Genomic DNA, 19,330 nt, shown 5'->3' with positions numbered 1-19,330 from the left:
AGCACAGCCTGGAACTCAGCCCCCGCCCTGCCAAGGACAGACGCTACAGAGCCACCCAAACCCGTAGCATGGAGCTGCTGGGCCGCCTGCTGCAGGCCACCCGCCAGCCCTGGGGTTCCTGCCCCCCGTCCACGGAGAGCCCAGGCTTTGTGGGGCAGGGGCCTTGCCCCTGCACTCTTGAAGATTTGGGGCGCTGTATCAGCACTAACATCACCTTGCAGCAGGGCATGAGCCAGGCAGGGCCGGGAGGTGACAGCACTCGCTGCTCCTCCTCCCAGCAATGGGGTGCGCGAAGCAGGCTGGTGCAGGGGGTCATTTCATTCTGGGATTGCAAGGCCAGAAGGGACCGTCGCCCAACCCCCTGCATAGCCCAGAGATGCCTGTGTCCCACCCACCGCTCCTCACGGGTTACAGCGTCTACTGGATTGAAGACACTGAGCCAGGCCCCTGGGTGAGCTGGGCCCAGGGCTAATTCCTTGCACGGTTTGCAGCTTCCTTGCTAGTCTGAATCTGGCTCGCTTCACCTCCAGCCAGGGGATCTCCCTCTGCCTCCGTGGGCAGGACCACAGCGGCCTCTGATTGCCAGGGTGACCAGATGTCCCGATTTTATAGGGACAGTTCCAATATTTGGGGCTTTTCCTTATATAGGCACCAATTACCCCCTGTCCTGATTCTTCACACTGCTGTCCGGTCACCCTATGATAGCGCAGCTCTTGGTCCCATGTAGGTACTTCTCTTCCAGCCACTCGAGGGGCTGTTCAGAGTCACTGATGGCATGAAAACTAAGGTCCATTCTGGTCTCCAGGACCATCAGATCTTCTGTCTGGTGCTAATTCACAGGGGAGCTGGGCTCTTCTCCCCTGCCCCCCAGAATCTAAGCCAGCTGGGAGCTGGGTCTGTCAGAGCCCTCCCTGCTCAACTCCAAGCCCCGCTTGTCCTGCAGCTCTCTGGTCTGTACCGTCCAGGGCTGGCTTGCAGCCACGCGGTGTGCCAGTGGGGGCCTGCAGCCCAGAGATAGCCCTCAGCAAGAGGGACTGGTAAGGCAGATGGAGACACACCCTGCACTGTGGGCCAGGGGCTGATACTGACACTGGCTGAGAGAGAGGGTAAAGCAGCCCTGCCTGGCACAGCCCACACGCACAAGGCTGCGAATGGCTCTGACGCTGCACAGGAACCCTGGGTTACGTCCTGGAGCCCTTGGCGAGGTTATTCCATGGACGTTCTGAGGGCAGGAGCGGGTACGAAGCTGAGCCTGCTCCAGGAGGACTCTGGGCACAAGGCGTGGGCTGAGAACTGGATGCCAAAGCCGTGTTTGTCTGCGTCTCTGGGACGTGGCTGAGGGGCAGGTTCGGGGAGTGCCGAGAGGCGTTACTGCTGGCTTGGGGTGGGGAGAAGGGGCCTGCTCCTGAGAAGGGAATGGGGCAGGGGAAGGAGATGGCCATGGATTGATTTAGTTGGGAATTTGTCCTGCTTTGAGCAGGGGGTTGGACTAGATACCTCCTGAGGTCCCTTCCAACCCTGATATTCTATGATTCTGTGATGTCTCCAGGGTGGGGGGGGGTGTTGAGGAGGGGGCAGGATCTGGCTGCCTGAAATCTCTCAGCTCACAATGATTTGCTGGCTAATTTCTTCCCAGCGTGGTGGCATTTATCTAGGATGACGTACAGAACAGCACAGACAGGAACAAAGCAAGCGCCCTGCCCAGAGGCGCTTCTAATGTGATCTGCACAAGGAGGAAAGAGCATCGGCTCGGAGGGGGGACGGGCTGAGGGACCACACTGGGAAGGGGTGAAACAAGGAGAAGTGCTGAATGTTTGTGTGGGGCTTTGGGGGCGATCAGAGGCTGCAAGCATCCCACTGGGGCTACAGGGAACGTACGAGCCCCAGCCTGAGCAGTGCCCGGGGTCCGGGGCTCTGCAGTGGAGCATAAGCCCTGTCTCCTGTCTCTCTGTACCAGAGCCCGATCTCGCCAATGACCGACAGCAATGGTCTCTGGGGGGCTCTGCCACAGACCCTCAGCACCGAGGGGTGGGAGAGTTCCTGAGCCAGGCCTTTCTGCCTGGTTTGGTGCTGGACCGAAGCCATGAGTCACCGGGAGCATTGGCAGGGTGAAATCTCAGGGTGGGAGAGTGTCACATCCATTTCTGTGGAGAGTCCAGTCACCCCCGGCTCGCCCAAGGGGGCATGACGCTCGGGGCCGGCCCAAGGCGAGATCCCATCGGGGTGAAGGGATGAGCGCCCCCTCTTGCTGCTCCAGCCGTGCTCACAGACCTGGCTGTATTGCAGCTGACTGGACCTGCACAGGCAGGGGTCAGGCCCCGGCTCACTCCCCCAGGGCAGCAGATGGGTCGTGGGGACGGCTTGGCCAACCTCACCTCAGGAGGATGCCAGACTGGGCTAATGCTCACCAAAGAAGTCAGCGAAAGGATCTCGTCCCCCAAAGAACTCTCTGAAGACCTCATCTGCGCCGCGGAAGGTGAAGGTGAAGCCCGGAGCTCCGGCACCACCCCGGGGATCCCCGGTCCCTGGGGAAAAAGCAGACGCTGGCCATTACAAACCTGCCTTCCCAAGGAAGGAGAACAGGAGGTCACTGGGGATGGGCAAGGCTGGGATCCCCAGAGCTCTGTAGCCAGAAGGTGTAGCCTAAAGGATTAACCTGCTTGCTTGCATATAGAGACCCTTTCTTATCGCTTAAGTGTTTGATTTACTGTAATAGGTTTATAGATTTATGTTGAAAATAAGTTTGGCTGTAATGTGAGGGACCTACAGGCCAAACCCTGTATGTTAAGCTAAGGGAAGGTTAGTATATCTGTATCTGGGGCCTCTCACCCACATCGCAAAGTTGACCTACATATTGAGACCTTTTACCTAAATAGTAAGTCACCCATGCATATGTCTAAGACAGAGGTGGGCAAACTATGGCCTACGGGCCACATCTGGCCCGCGGGACCATCCTGCCTGGCCCCTGAGCTCACGGCTTGCCCCTCCCCTGCTGTCCCCCCCCACGCAGCCTCACCTCTCTGCGCCGCCAGCACTCTGGCCCGCCACTCCTGCCGGGCAGCGCAGCAGCGTGGCTGGCTCTGGCATGGTAAGGGGGAAGGGAGCAGGGGTCCCAGGGGGGCAGTCAGGGGACAGGGAGCAGGGAGGGTGGATAGGCGTAGGAGTCCCAGGGGACCTGTCAGGGGGCAAGAGTGTGGATAGGGGTCAGGGTAGTCAGGGAGCAGGGGAGTTGGATAGGGGATGGGGTCCCAGAGGGAACTGCTAGGGGCAAGGGGTCCTGGGACGGGGCAGTCAGGGAATGAGGAGCAGGGGGGGTGGATGGGTCAGGGGTTCTGAGGGGGGCAGTGAGGGGGCAGATAGGGGGCGGGGGCCAGCCTTCCCTACCCTGCCCTCCAGTTTTGAAACCCTGATGTGACCCTCGGGCCAAAAAGTTTGCCCACTCCTGGTCTAAGACCTTTTATCTAGACAAAAAGACAATGGAAGAATAGGATAGGGTTGAGTTTTTGTTTTCAGTTTTGTACCCACAGACTTAACAGGTGCACCACAAGGAAAGAACTGAAATGACTAAAGAACCAAAATAAACTTGTATGTCCATGTCATCAATAAGCACAAGCTCACTAGTCTATGGGGTGAGTGTACCCTGACATTTCTGTGGATGAGAAATGAAAGTTGGGCAGAGGAGGAAGGATTTCCGGCACTTGTGCCCTATAAAAGAGGTGACCCGTCTCGCTAGAATCTGTCTATCTATCCCCACACGCACCTCTATCTATCTATCTATCCTCAACGACTACTAACTACGAGAAGGCCGTACTCATTTTCTTTTCAAACTTTAAGTTCCAAGGGGACTACGCTAAGCTTGGTTTCTCTAAACTTTTTAGTTTTGTATATTAAGTTTTAAGTTTAAGTTAGTTAAGTAAACTGTAAGTTCGCTCCGATAGCTCTTAGCTCCAGTTTCTTCTAAGCTCTGCACCTCTCACTCAAGAATTGAGAAACCTGAGCCACCAGAGGCGAGGCCCTGTGTCTTTCTCCACCAGGTTATCAAGAAAGGGCGTGAGTATATTAACCGGAGCTTTGTAGCACACAATACTGTATTACCATATGTATCTTTTGAACAGCAGTAATGCAATTGTAACTTTGTAACTCTGATTATTTTACCATTTAATTACTATTTCATTGATTTTAATAAAAAGTCTCTACGGCTCTATCTGTCTCAGTGTGAGCTTCCTGGCACACCCCCGAGGGTCTTTTGTAAATTCTGTAGATCCCGATTCGGGACAAGAACTTTTATCTTCTGATCAAACAAATTGGCGAGCCTAGAACCCACAGTATCCAAATTAATATTATTAACACCCTAAATCAGGCAACAAAGGAAAGACCTTCACGCAGCACTGTGGCCTCTGGACACTATGGATCTCAGGATGCAATGCATGGGATCCTTCGGTGAGGCGGTTCCCATGGGGATCTCTGGTTGAGAGAGCTTCCCTGACCATAGTTAGGGTCAGCCCAGCCCTTAAGGCCCTTGGGGAGAATCCCCCAGGGAGTTTGGAGCCACCCGCCCCCACACTCCTCTCTCTGAGCACCAGTGTCTCTGAGGAGGCTGGTGGGGCTGGGCCCAGCTCCAGGAGGAATTAGGTGACTCCTCTAAAGTCGCACCAGATAAGGGAGAGCTCAGATTTTCTGGGTGTGTCCCACTAAAATGGTCATAGGACCATGCCGTACCTCGGGAGACCTTTTCGGTGGAATGGCTGGGGCAGGGTGTGATGTTACTGACATAACCTGTGACCGTATAGATCATTGTGGCAACCACTGTTATATATTTGCAGCAAATAAGGTACAAAGGTTGTCAAGTGAGGTGTCTGTGGAAAGGTTATGATCTGCTGATCATGATTACGCTCTCTGTATGTGTGTATCATTTTGTAGCTGAAGTTATGAATATTGGCTATCTACTTGTAGCTTAATACACCTGTATCTACTCTGATATAACATGACCCGATATAACACAGATTCGGATATAACGCGGTAAAGCAGTGCTCAGGGGGTGGGGGGCTGCGCGCTCCAGCAGATCAAAGCAAGTTCGATATAACGCGGTTTCACCTATAACATGGTAAGATTTTTTGGCTCCCGAGGACAGTGTTATATTGGGGTAGAGGTGTATGTTTTGATTCTAAGTAGCCTCAGCGAAGCATTTGGTCAGCTTCTTGAGACAAGACTATTCTCAGTAAATGCCCAATCAGGAAACATTTAACGGACTATAAACTTTGGGAGACACCAGTCCACATCTGAGCTTTCCTGGGAACATTCAAACTAACATGTAAACAATGGTGATGGCCTGTACAGAACTGAGTCATGCAGGGACATGCGACTTGCCCATGTGACTCCAAACTCCATCTTGTTGCTGTGATTTTCCACAGTAAGAACAAAGAAGTGTCCTAGCACCTGGAAGAGACTATAAAAGGAAGCTGCCTCATCTCCACCTGGACTTCAATCCTGCTTCTTGCCTCTGAAGGGACTTTGCTACAAACAAGCTCCGAACAAAGGACTGAATGACCCACCCCGGAAGGGGATGTTCCAGAGACTTGATTTGAACCTGCAGTTTATTCTATTACTGCTAGAAGCCTGAACCAAGAACTTTGCCATCACTGTATGGAATTGATTCCATTTAACCAATTCCAGCTCTCATCTAGATCTTTTTCCTTTTATGAATAAACCTTTAGATTCTAAAGGATTGGCAACACAGTGATTTGTGAGTAAGATCTGACTTGTCTATTGACCTGGGTCTGGGGCTTGGTCCTTTGGGATCAGGAGAGCCTTTTCTTTTACTGGGGTGTTGGTTTTCATAATCATTCATCCCTATAACGAGTGGCACTGGTGGGGATACTGGGAAACTGGAGTGTCTAAGGAAATTGCTTGTGTGACTTGTGGTTAGCCATTGGGGTGAGACCAAAGTCCTCTCTGTTTGGCTGGTTTGGTTTGCCTCAGTAGTGAAGGACCCCCAGCCTTGGGCTGTAACTGCCCTGCTCTAAGCAATTTGTCCTGAATTGATACTCTCAGTTCGGTCCCACCAAAGCCAGCATTGTTACACAGGGCACCAAGGGTGCTTCACGCCCAGCTGGGAAGGAGGTCCCCTGGGCCAGGGTGTGCATCCAGACCGGTTCTTGGGAAAGGCCACTTCCCCCGGTGGGTCACTCACCTGCCCCTGTGAGCCCGTCCTTGCCGTAGCAGTCGTAGAGGTCGCGCTTGCTCTCTGGAAGGGAGAAGGAGCAAGAGGTCACCCAGCCCATCTTCAGCTGAGTCTGGGTCTGGTTGCAGACACAGTGGCCCTTTCACCAGGCTGACCCCCACCCCAGTACTGAGCCAGAGGGGGCCTGCCTGCAAATGGGGAAGCAGCCGGAGGAACAGACATGGGATTGCCACAGGCTGGCCTATGCCAGGCTCCCTGGCCATCTAGTAAGGGAGAGCAGGTTTCCAGAGGATCCCCAGGGGGCTGCAGAAGCAGTGATCAGTTCTCGACTTCACCCGGGGAGGGCCTGCTCCTCTGACCTGTGTGACCCCGGAGTCTGCGGCTTGGGGGAGCGAGGCAGCCTTGGTGTCAACGGAGACATGCAGGCCTGTGAGCCGGCGAGCGCCCCGAGCAGCACCCAGAGCGGCAGCGGAGGGAGCCGGCGAGCGCCCCAGGCAGCACTCAGGGCGGCAGCGGAGGGAGCTGGCGAGCGCCCCGGGCAGCACCCAGGGCAGCAGAGGGAGCCGGCGAGCGCCCTGGGCAGCACCCAGGGCAGCAGAGGGAGCCGGCGAGCGCCCCGGGCAGCACCCAGGGCGGCAGAGGGAGCCGGCGAGTGCCCCAGGCAGCACCCAGGCAGCGGAGGAGGGAGACGGCGAGCGCGCCGGGCAGCACCCAGAGCGGCGGAGGAGGGAGACGGCGAGCGCCCCAGGCAGCACCCAGGGCGGCGGCGGAGAGAGCTGGCGAGCGCCCCAGGCAGCACCCAGGGCAGCAGCAGAGGGAGCCAGCCAGCACACCGGGCAGCACCCAGAGCAGAGGTGGAGGCAGCCGGTGAGCACGCCGGGCAGCACCCAGGGCGGCGGAGGAGGGAGCCGGCGAGCGCCCCAGGCAGCACCCAGGGCAGCAGAGGGAGCCGGTGAGCGTGCCGGGCAGCACCCAGGACGGCCGCGGAGGGAGCCGGCGAGCGCGCCGGGCAGCACCCAGGGCGGCGGAGGAGGGAGCTGGCGAGCGCGCCGGGCAGCACCCAGGGCAGCAGCAGAGGGAGCCAGCGAGCGCGCCGGGCAGCACCCAGGGCGGTGGTGGAGAGAGCCAGCCAGCACACCGGGCAGCACCCAGAGCAGCGGTGGAGGGAGCCGATGAGCACACCGGGCAGCACCCAGAGCAGCGGTGGAGGGAGCCGGTGAGCACGCCGGGCAGCACCCAGGGCGGCGGAGGAGGGAGATGGCGAGCGCGCCGGGCAGCACCCAGGGCAGCAGCAGAGGGAGCCAGCGAGCGCGCCGGGCAGCACCCAGGGCGGTGGTGGAGAGAGCCAGCCAGCACACCGGGCAGCACCCAGAGCAGCGGTGGAGGGAGCCGATGAGCACACCGGGCAGCACCCAGAGCAGCGGTGGAGGGAGCCGGTGAGCACGCCGGGCAGCACCCAGGGCGGCGGAGGAGGGAGATGGCGAGTGCGCCGGGCAGCACCCAGGGCGGCGGTGGAGAGAGCCGATGAGCACGCCGGGCAGCACCCAGGGCAGCGGAGGGAGCCGATGAGCGCCCCAGGCAGCACCCAGGGCGGCGGCGGATAGAGCTGGCGAGTGCGCCGGGCAGCACCCAGGGCGGCGGAGGAGGGACCTGGTGAGCGCCCCAGGCAGCACCCAGGGCAGAGGAGGGGGGACCTGGTGAGCGCCCCAGGCAGCACCCAGGGCAGAGGAGGGGGGACCTGGTGAGTGCACCAGGCAGCACCCAGGGCAGCAGCAGAGGGAGCCGGCGAGCGCCCCAGGCAGCACCCAGGGCAGCAGCAGAGGGAGCTGACAGGTTGTTCGGCGAGCAAAAGGCTGGAGAGTTTGGGTGGTACCAGGTGCCAGCCAGGGACAAGGCTTGGCTGTGGAGCAGAGAGGCTGGTGATGCTGAGGGAAGATGGCAGCACACACAGGCATGACCAACACAAGGGAAAGCACCCACAGGTACACGCTGCCACACCGCAGGACTGGAGGAGAACGAGACCAGCGTCCTGGTCCCAGTGCTCGGTGCATGTGGGCAGTTAAATGTCCTGATCTCTGCCGGGGAATGAAATCGCCAAACAGCCAAATGATGCCAGTGTTCCTGTGCTTTGGAGACCACCTCCTGGACTGAACATGGCGACTGCCGCCCAGGCTGCTTTGGCGAGATCCAGGACAATCCCCAGGGGTCTCAAAGTTGCGCAATAGGAACCATTCGGGGACTGGGCTCTGTCTGCACTTAAACCGCTCCAGCGGCACATCTGTCCCACGTCAGCGCAGACACGGGGTGTGAGGGGGTCTTCCATCGCCGTCACTACCCATCGCCCCGGAGGCGGCAGCAAGACCTTCCTTTGGCCTAGTGCTGGCTACCCGGGGGATGAGCTCGGCAGTGACGTCTCTCCGGGAGGTGGATTTTTCACATGCCGACCTCAGTTTTCAGCGGAGACGAGCCCAGGGCTTCTGAAGAAGGGTTAACGGGGCTTCATCCTAGCACAGCCCAAAGACAACTAACCAGGGACTTGCCCAAAGCTGGCAGCTCTGGAGAGGGTGCGGCTGCTGGGAAGGGACAGGGATTCAGGGTGTGCCAGGGCTGTGAAGAGGAGGAACAAGGGGAGAAGATGGAGGCCGACTATCCGTCCAGAAGGAGCTCTGTCTGAGGGAGGCGCTGGGCTCTGGGACTGTCCCCAGGGTGAGGGGTGGGAGCCCCCACCTTTGGGGCATTACACATGAGTATGTTCCGAGGGGAGCAGTCCTGCACCTCATGGGTCATCACAGGGCTCCAGGCTCGGCATGGGATTGGGGCACCACAGGAGCCAGACAGGGGTGCTGACACACTGAAGGATTCCTGCATGGGACCCTTGTGCCAGGAGCAGAGAGGAGGCAGGAGGTATTGCTCCAGCAGGCTTCCCTTCCACCATCCCAGCCTGGCAAACGGCACCTTGCCACCACGTCCTAGAGGCGGCAGCTACGCAGGAGAGGCGAAGGCAGAGGGAGAGCCACGAACGGGCTCAGGAGACGCCCTAGAGCCCAGCTGGAGCAGCGGGCGACGGTAGATTATGGAGTCTCTGTTTAGTGCCTGTGTTGAAACATGGGCAGCGTGGCCTCAGGAGATTGGCCGGCCCAGGGCAGCCCATTGTGCTTCATTCCAGGCAGCTGCCCCACCGGGGCCAGGCAGCGGACACCTTGCTGAAGGACCATCTCAGACAGCCGTCGAGCTGCCATCGACTCTGACTGACTGGTCCACACCCACAGCCTGGGTCGGCCCAGCGAGTCTCAGCCCCAGCGTAGACACTGCTAGGTCAACGGCAGAATGATTCCATTGAGCCAGCTCCTGCCCCTCGGCGGATGGAGGTGGATTTACACAGCAATGAGAAACCCCCTTCTGTGACGGTAGCAAGTGTCCACACTACAGCCACGTTGTGCAGCATTTATAGGGGGACCTGGCCGAACCCCCCAGGACAATGGCCTTTCGATGCAGGCACCTGGTGGAGTTGGAACTTCTCAGCCTGAGCACATGGTGCAGAGCCCCGGGCCCGTTGTGGCTGCAGGGTCCGGCTCCGTGCAGGGGGTTCACGCCAGCAGCAAAGGGCTTGGAGAGAGAGGGGAGAGGGGGGACGCTGTCCAGCCGGAAACGCTGATGCACATCATATTAGCTCAGCCCAGGGCAGCGGGTGTCTCGCAGCTTTTGTAGTTTTCAAGGAACTGTGACTCTCGAAGGCTTTAAGGCTGAGGTCACTGGGGTTAGGAAAGTCACCTGCGCTACCTGGGTTCTTTGCTTTCCTGCCACGTTGTCCCCAAAGAGGCTGAATGGGACGGCCCGAGTGCCCGCAGCCCATGGAGCTCGGCGGGAGGGTGGGTGAGCACTGGGGGGCCCAGACACGGGTTCTGAGGTCTAGGACAGCTGGACAGTGGTGGGAAGAAGCCAGGCGAGGGGTCTGGGCCCTGAAGTGTGCCTGTCATAAACAGATAGCTAAGGGTTAATGTCTCTTTCACCTGAAAAAAAAGTAACCTGAAGCACCTGACCAGAGGACCAATCAGGAAACAGGATTTTTTTAACTCTGGGTGGAGGGAAGTTTGTGTGGGAGTCTTTTGTTCTTGGTTCTTCTGTCTGCCTGTATGCTCTTTCAGCTATGAGGGGATTTCTGTTTCCTGCTTTCTAATCTTCTGTTTCCAAGTTGTGAGTACAAATATAGTAAGACAGTAAGGTTTCTATTGTTTTCTTTGTATTTACATGTCTATAGTTCCTGGAGTGCTTTAAATTGTATTCTTTTTGAATAAGGCTATTTATTCAATATTCTTTTAAGCAATTGACCCTGTATTTGTCACCTTAATACAGAGAGACCATTTGTATGTATTTTTCTTTCTTTTTAAGACCTGTTGGAGTTTTTCTTTAGTGGGGAACTCCAGGGAATTGAGTCTGTGCTCACCAGGGAATTGGTGGGAGGAAGAAGTCAGGGGGAAATCTGTGTGTGTTAGATTTACTAGCCTGACTTTGCATTCCCTCTGGGTGAGGGGGGAAGAGAGATTGACTCTTGGTACTTCTGTTTTCCAAGGCTGGGAACGGGGAGAGTGAAATCCCTCTGTTTAGATTCACAAAGCTTACTTCGGTGTCTCTCTCCAGGAACACCTGGAGCGGGGGGGAAGGGAAAAGGTTTATTTCCCTTTGTTGTGAGACTCAAGGGATTTGGGTCTTGGGGTCCCCAGGGAAGGTTTGGGGGGACCAGAGTGCCCCAAAACACTCTAATTTTTTGGGTGGTGGCAGAGTACCAGGTCCAAGCTGGTAACTAAGCTTGGAGGTTTTCATGCTAACCCCCATATTTTGGACGCTAAGGTCCAAATCTGGGAATAGGTTATTGACAGTGCCCCATAGACCCACAGCTAGAACTGGTGACTAGACTCTCCCAGGCCCTGCAGGCTGGGAAGTACCTGGCAGCCAGCGACTGGGGTGGCTGGTGAGCGGACAGCGGCACACTGAACCTGTGAGTGTAACACTCGTCCCACTGGGAGCAACCCAGCAGGCAGCTAAGAGAGCAAACCCCTCTTCCAAGCACAGCAAGAGGACCTGAGAGCCTGCTCTGACCCATGGCCACCCCACCCTGTGCAGGGAGTGTGCCCCCATTGCTGGGACCCACACCGAGCCCGGAGGGACGGGAGACGCCGGCCCCCACTGCTGGGACCCACACCGAGCCCGGAGGGATGGGAGACGCCGGCCCCCACTGCTGGGACCCACCCTGAGCCTGGAGGGACGGGAGACGCCGGCCCCCACTGCTGGGACCCACCCTGAGCCTGGAGGGACAGGAGACGCCGGCCCCCACTGCCAGAACCCACACTGAGCCTGGAGGGGTGGGAGACGCCGGCCCCCACTGCCAGAACCCACCCTGAGCCCGGAGGGGTGGGAGATGCCGGCCCCCACTGCCAGAACCCACCCTGAGCCCGGAGGGACGGGAGACGCCGGCCCCCACTGCCAGAACCCACACTGAGCCTGGAGGGACGGGAGACGCCGGCCCCCACTGCCGGGACCCACACTGAGCCCGGAGGGACGGGAGACGCCGGCCCCCACTGCCAAGACCCACACCAAGCCCAGAGGGACAGGAGACGCCGGCCCCCACTGCCAGGACCCACACCAAGCCCAGAGGGACAGGAGACGCCGGCCCCCACTGCCAGGACCCACACCAAGCCCAGAGGGACGGGAGACGCCGGCCCCTTACTGTCCGACAGCACTTCATAGGCCTCCGCGATCTCTTTGAACTTCCGCTCAGCGTGTTCCTTGTTCTCCGGGTTCTTATCCGGGTGCCATTTCAGCGCCGCCCTCCTGTACCTGCACAGTGTCAAGGGAAACAGCAGTAAGCAGCGATCCCTGAGTGTGCCTGTCACCAGGGACTGCGCCCAGTCGAATCATCCCCTTGTCCCCTCATTCCCCAAAGCTCTGCTTCACCAGGAAGCAGGGCTGGATCTTCCTAGAGAGCCAGGTTGGGCTTTGGAGATGCCCCGGCAAGCACAGCAGCATCCCAGTCCCTTAGGCTGTCCCACGTCTCCGGTCAGGGCTTGACCAGTCTGATTCGTGCGTCCAGATCAACTCCATGGACGTCACCTCTGCTACATTGGACATGGGAGCCTGTCTTCCAGCTGTGACCCCTCACGGGATCCAGAGTAGCTCCCCCTTCCCTGCTCGGTGATTACTGCTAGAGTTGCCAATTTTGTAATCACACAAAACTGAACACCCTTGCCCCACCCCTGCCCCGAGGCCCCGCCTCTTCCCTGCCTCTTCCCTGAGGCCTCGCCTCCTGCTCACACCATCCGCCTCCCTCAGTTGCTCGCTCTCCCCCACCCTCAACCACTTTCACTGGGCTGGGGCAGGGCTGGGATGTGGGAGGAGGTGAGGACTCCGCCTGGGGGTGCAGGCTCCAGGGTGGGGCCTGTGGGAGGGGACTCCGGACTGGGGCACAGGGTTGGGGTGCGAGCTCTGGGAGGGAGTTTGTGTGTGGGATGGGGCTCAGGGCTGGGGTAGGGGATTCGGAGTGCAGGCTCTGGTTGAGCAGCGCTTACTTCAGGCAGCTCCCAGAAGCGGCTGACATATCCAGTTCCTAGGTGTAGGGGCGGCCAGGGGGCTCTGTGTGCTTCCCACGCCCGCGGGCATTGCCCCCGCAGCTGCCATTGGCCACTGTTCCCAGCCAATGGGAGCTGCAGAGCCGGCGCTCAGGGCTGGGGCAGTGCACAAAGCCTCCCTGGCCACCCCTGCACCTAGCGGCCACAGGGACATGCCACTGCTTCCAGGAGCTGCATGGAACCAAGGCAGGCAGGGAGCTGCACCACCAACCGGACTTTTAGCAGCCCAATCAGCAGTGCCAATCAGAGACACCAGGATCCCTTATTAACTGGGCATTTCAGTCGAAAACTGGACGCCTGGCAACCCTAGTTATTACCATGGATGAATGCAATTCCATCCCCAGGCAATGACAGACTCTGGGCCCAGGCTGCAGCCTGCATGGGGCACTTCCTGGCTCAGGAGCAGCAGCATCTCCTGGCTATAACTCCCTGCTCTGGGCATGTTTCCTGCCCTGGGGTTTATTGGACAAGTTGCCCTTTGATGGTGGTCATGGGGTTTTCCCCGAAGTGCCAGGAGGGGCACAAGCACCCTTTAAGGCAGCGGTTCTCAAACTTCTTTGATTGCACCCCCATTAGCATCATAGAATATCAGGGTTGGAAGGGACCTCAGGAGGGATCTAGTCCCACCTCCTGCTCGAAGCAGGACCAATCCCCAATTAAATCATCCCAGCCAGGGCTTTGTCAAGCCTGACCTTAAAAACCTCTAAGGAAGGAGATTCCACTATCTCCCTAGGTAACCCATTCCAGTGCTTCACCACCCTCCTAGGGAAATAGTGTTTCCTAATATCCAACCTAGACCTCCCCCACTGCAACTTGAGACTATTTTTATTGCAGTTAGCAGGACACAATCAAGTTCTGGTTTTGAGTGTCTTGAAAGCCAGAGCCTCCTTGTGCGTACACGTGTGAAAACAACATGCGGCACCACTCCCAGAACTTTTGCTTTCACTCCAGCTTTTCCCTCCACAACACTGGCCCCATCTGTACATACACCAACTGAGCATAACCACTCCAGTCTTTTTTCATGGATAAAGTTGTCAAGATTGCAAAATATTGCTTGTCCCATTGTCTTTCCATGAAGAGAATTGCAAAATAAATCTTCTTGCAACTGACGTACACAAGCAGCTGAGCTGGATTAGCGATGTCTGGAGAATCATCGAGTTGTAAGGCTCTTTGGGGCTATGTTTAAACCATTCAATCAGCTGAACCTTTATGTCTTTGGCAATATCATCAGTGTGACATGCAACTGTATCATTGGACAACTGAATGGCTTGAAGTGGAGTTGCAAATTTGTCACCGTGCACAATGCAACACATTGCTACTGCAGTTGGAGGATGGTGTTTCACCCACTGGGGGGGAGGGGGTTGTTACATTTAGCCGGTAGGTAGGAAACTGTAGGAAGCTGTTAGTGCTTTTGCAGTGGTTGTTGTTTGTTTGTTCATAACATCCCATTGACCTTCAAGGTCTCATTCTTTCTGTGGGAAATACGCTGCTGGCTTATTGGCGTGCGTGGCGTGTTTGGGCTGCAGATGCTTCTGCAGCTTTACGGGTTTTAAGCTCTCTTGTGCAAACCCTTCTGAGCATAGGACACACTGTGGGTGCGCCACATTTCCAATCAACAAGTAAGTGAAGCCGTATTATGTGTATTCCTCTTGGTATTTCCTCCACTTGACTTTATGCCATGGGTAGTGGGGCGAATTGGCCACTCACAGACCCGGAGGGGCAGGGGCCCCTGTCATAAACAGATAGCTAAGGATTAATGTCTCTTTCACCTGAAAAAAAAAGTAACCTGAAGCACCTGACTGGAGGACCAATCAGAAAACGGGATTTTTTCAACTCTGGGTGGAGGGTTTTTTGTGGGTGAGTCCTTTGTTCTTGGTTCTTCTGTCTGCCTGAATCTCTCTCAGCTATGAGGAGGATTTTTCTGTGTCCTGCTTTCTAATCTTATGTTTCCAAGTTGTAAGTACAAAGTTGGGTTTTTGTTTTGTATTTACATGTCTATAGTTGCTGGAGTGCTTTAAATTGTATTCTTTTTGAATAAGGCTGTTTATTCATATTTTTGTTAAGCAATTGACCCTGTATTTGTTACCTTAATACAGAGAGACCATTTGTATGTATTTTTCTTTTTTTTTTATATAAAGCTTTTTTTAAAGACCTGTTGGAGTTTTTCTTTAGTGAAGGAACTCCAGGGAATTGAGTCTGTGCTCACCAGGGAATTGGTGGGAGGAAGAAGTCAGGGGGGAAATCTGGGTGTGTTAGATTTACTAGCCTGATTTTGCATTCCCTCTGGGTGAAGAGGGAAGTGCTTGTGTTTCCAGGACTGGAATTAGAGAGGGTGGACTCCCTCTGCTTAGATTCACGGAGGTTGCTTCTGTGTATCTCTCCAGGAGCACCTGGAGGGGGGGGAAGGGAAAAGGTTTATTTCCCTTTGTTGTGAGACTCAAGGGATTTGGGTCTTGGGGTCCCCAGGGAAGGTTTTTGGGGGGACCAGCGTGCCCCAAAACACCCTCACCGAGCCCTGGTGGGCGAAGCCACATGTTGCTCACCCCACCTGCCAGAAGTCAGTGGGCGGGGCAGGAAGTATAAAAGCTGGGCTGGAGAACTCAGTTGGGAGGCAGCTTCCAGAGGAGTGAGAGGCCTCCTGCGAGCTCCCGAGCTGGGAGGCTGCTGCAGACCCCAAGGAAGCTGAGGACTGACCAGGGCTGTTTACAGACCCGAGCCCGGAGGAGCTGCAAGCACTGACAGAGGCCGTCTTCCCTGGTGACCAGGATGACCCTCTCCCAAGACAGATATGCCCGGAGGGAGAGCTGGGAAATGGCCCGGGGTAGCCAACCCCGGTCTGGCTGCAACGCTGTCAGCATGTTGCGGTCAGGACCCTGCTGACCCAGTAGCAGACCGCTCTGCCACTGCTAGGGCCCTGGGCCGGGATGCAGTGGAGTGGGTGGCCCTGCGTCCCCACTGCCACTCCAAGCCGTGAGTGGCAGCCTCCCCCTCACTTAGGCAAGACGCCTGTTCTTGTAGGCCCTCCACCAGAGCTAGGAGGCTGTGACGTTATTGATATAATCTGGGACCATATAGAACATGGTTGCAACCAAGGTCCTGTAAAGGCACCAAATCTTATGTAAAGGGGATCATATAAGGTGTCTAAGACCAGGTTATGGGTTGCTGGTTATGATTATGCTGTCTGTATGCATGTCATTTTGTAGTTGAAGTTATGAGTATTGGATCTATACTCTGTATTTCAAATTTGTGCTATGTTTCTGGGAAACATCCCAGACAAGTTGGTGTTAGCTCTGCCTAGCCTGCTTGATGGCCCATTAAGGACCATCAGCTACACAATTGACCCATGGAGAGAAGGCAGATACGCCTTGTAACTCAGCAAAGTGCAGGGACTTGCCCATATGACTCCAGACTCCATTTTGCTGTAAAGCCTATAGAAGGCTGATGCCTCATCTCCATCTTGTCTTCAATCCTGCTTCTTACCTCTGGAGGGACTTTGCTACAAACTGAAGCTCTGAACAAAGGACTGTTGACCCATCTCAGCGGGGGATGTTTTCCAGAGACTTGATTTGAACCTGCAGTTTACTCCATCACTGCTACAAGCCTGAACTAAGAACTTTGCCATCACTGTATGGAATTGATTCCATTTAACCAATTCTAGCTCTCCTCTCTACCTTTTTCCCTTTATGAATAAATCTTTAGATTTTAAATTCTAAAGGATTGGCAACAGCGTGATTTGTGGGTAAGATCTGATGTGTATATTGACCTGGGTCTAGGGCTTGATCCTTTGGGATCGAGAGAACCGTTTTCTTTTACCGAGGTGTTGGTTTTCATAACCATTCATCCCCAGGACGAGTGGGACTGGTGGTGATACTGGGAGACTGGAGTGTCTAAGGAAATTGCTTGTGTGACTTGTGGTTAGCCAGTGGGATAAAATCGAAGTCCTCTTTGTCTGGCTGGTTTGGTTTGCCTCAGAGGTGGAAAAACCCCAGCCTTGGGCTGTAACTGCCCTGTTTAAGCAATTGGTCCTGAATTGGCACTCTCAGTTGGGTCCTGCCAGAACTGCATCGTCACAGAGGCCCGACTGTTTGCTGCCCAGCCTGAGTGCAGGCCTGAGCCCTCAAACTCTCTACTGCCCCGCCCCACCCAGGGGCTGGGCCTCCGTAACCATTTGTCCTTCAGCCCTGATCACAGACCCGTGCTAACGTCTCCCATGGCCCCGCTGATTCTCCATGCCAGGCAACTCCCGGAGAAGTGGTGGGGTGGATTGGCCGCCCACAGACCCGAAGGGGGAGGGGCCACTCCCCCCAACAGACTACACGTGTCACAGCCTTATCTGTAGCACACTTCACTATTTGTGTGGCTTGCTTCTCAATATCTCCACCACGGCAGAGCTTCACTTGGATCTGTTTTCGCTGCTTTATTTTTCACCGGAGTTGGATTTTTTGTTTTGTTATTTTTTGTTGCACGAATGAGCCAACGATCCATTGTAGTAACAGCACAAGTAAAACTGTGCTTGTGGTCCATGCTTACAATTAAACGTGCACACCGCCTCGTAGCAAACAGATTAACATACATATAATGCTATGCAAGCTTAACCAGAGATCCGCCAAAGTGAGCAGCTTTTCTCAACCCGGGGGTCCCGACTCAAAAGGGGTCGCAACATAATTGTAGGGAAGTTGTGGTATTGCCACCCTTATTTCTGTGCTGCCTTCAGAGTTGAGTGGCGGGAGAGCGGCGACTGCTGGCCAGGCACCCAGCTCTGAAGGCAGCACTGCTGCCAGCAGCAGCACAGAAGTAAGGGTGACATGGAACGTACAACTGTATGAACACATTATACCCCGAGCAATCTGCAAAAACTGTGTGATTTCTTTGTGATTTAAGTAGACACTTGTTAATTGCTGTGGGCAAAATGTGCACAGTAAGGGGCTTCGTTTTTTCTCTAAAGCTTCTCACACAACCCCAGAAAACAGCCCCCCAGTTTGAGAACTTCTGCTTTAAGGAATGACAATAACTTTGCCATGCTATGGCATTCCAGCAGGGACCAGGGATGGTTTGTGCTGGACACCATGGCAGGATCTACCCAGGAAGGAGGGTCCTCTTGCTTTAAATGTGTGTCGGTCCCCTCACCTCCCCCCATGTGGCTTTCTACAACCGCCAGGCCGCGGTAATGGTGGGATCTTAGGGCCCAGCGTGGCTGTGAGCAAATGGTGGCTAGGTGGAACCACAGCCCTGCTGCAAACCTTGATTTCAGGAGCAGCAGGCTTGGGGTCAAAGGCAGGGATCCTAGGGTAACTCCAACTACAGTAGGTCTGGTCACCTTTGCCCTCCCATCGCCCCCCGGTCTCTATCACAACTCAGTGGGTAAAGGGCAGCCCCGAACGGGATACCTATGCACAGCACAGGGTACTATGGGAAGCCAGCTCCCGGCCACCACCCTGCACATGCCCCAGCTCACACCACAGGCTAGCTCCTGGCAGACAGCCCTTCTCCACCTCCACTGCCCTCCTGGCCCTGCAGCCACCTCAGCATCCATTCCTAGATTCCAAGGCCCATTGGGACCATCTAGTTTGAGCCCTGCAGAGCACAGGCCAAGAATGGCTCCCTTTCCTGAGAAGGCAGCATGGTCCCTGCAGCGAAGAGCGTTTGTCCATAGTCCTGTTACATGACGGTGGGGACTCAGCGCTGCCTTCTTCCTTTGTGGGCCACAGAGATCGCTAGATGGCCCGTGTCCAGAGCCCCTGGGGGACAGTGCTGGCATGCCCAGAGGGATGGTGCCATCGGGATGCCTAGGGATGGGGCTGCGGCTGCTCCAAGGGAGCGTGACTTACGCCTTTTTTATGTCGTCAGAGGAGGCACTGCGGGGAATGCCCAGGGCTTCATAGTACTCCACCATGGCGGGTGTGGGTCCTGTGCCGAGGCCAGCAGGGACTCTAGGGGGGAAAGGCAGTGAACGGCATTGAGGAGAGCGGCCAGCCTGCAGGTCCCAGAGGGAGGCACCCCTCACTCAGTCCAGCTGCAGCCCATACCTCACTTTGAGCAGACAACCTCGGTCAGATCCCTCTGGCCTCTCTTACCTGCACCGATTACCATCCAAACAGAGCCTGCATGGTCCATCTGTCCAGCTCACACAGGTTCTGACCTCAACGCAACCACTGATCAGAAATCCACCCCGATTCTCTCACCCCCCTGCCACTCTGTGCAGCCCCCAAATGGCATCTCTCACTGATACGCCCCAGCCCGCCCCTCTGCACTGTTCTCATCCCCCTGCAGCATTATTATAGTATGTTAGAGCAAACCACAGTGTCCTAGACACTGCAACATAAACCCCAGCCATGCTGGCAGTGAGAGGGTTAAAGGGAAAGTCCAATTAGCCCTTAATTATGGGTTTGATCCAGCTGGGGAGAACCAGCCTGACTGGTTCCTATAAAGGAAGGACTGAGGGCTATGGGGGTGGGGAGTCCTAGTTCTCTCTGGGATAGGAACCCAAAGGGGTGTTTGGGAAAGTGGCTGCATACTAGGACTGTCT

At 56.0% G+C, this 19,330-nt stretch overlaps 1 protein-coding gene and 1 long non-coding RNA gene across 3 annotated transcripts in view; one reads left to right on the top strand and one right to left on the bottom strand.

Annotated features, from left to right (window-relative positions):
* Positions 1-19,330, bottom strand: part of LOC127059034 (dnaJ homolog subfamily B member 2-like) — a 108,695-nt gene that overhangs the window by 7,956 nt on the left and 81,409 nt on the right. Inside the window, exon 1 of one of the 2 annotated variants that reach the window (XM_050969670.1) lies at positions 2,409-2,614. The exons of the other annotated variant lie outside the window; for it this stretch is intronic. Coding sequence (XP_050825627.1) covers positions 2,409-2,462 — 54 coding nt within the window. The 5' untranslated portion in view covers positions 2,463-2,614. Of the gene's footprint in view, positions 1-2,408; positions 2,615-19,330 lie in introns of those variants that run through there. 2 annotated transcript variants of the gene reach the window in all.
* Positions 874-5,722, top strand: LOC127030036 (uncharacterized). The gene is made up of 2 exons (XR_007768275.1): positions 874-1,238; positions 5,412-5,722. It is a non-coding gene; the product is annotated as an uncharacterized LOC127030036 (long non-coding RNA).

Source organism: Gopherus flavomarginatus, chromosome 10, assembly GCF_025201925.1.
Source record: "Gopherus flavomarginatus isolate rGopFla2 chromosome 10, rGopFla2.mat.asm, whole genome shotgun sequence".
NCBI classification, from domain to species: Eukaryota; Metazoa; Chordata; order Testudines; family Testudinidae; genus Gopherus; species Gopherus flavomarginatus.
The sequence above is the reverse complement of the archived record's forward strand: the minus strand, read 5'-3'. Positions and strand labels throughout refer to the sequence as shown.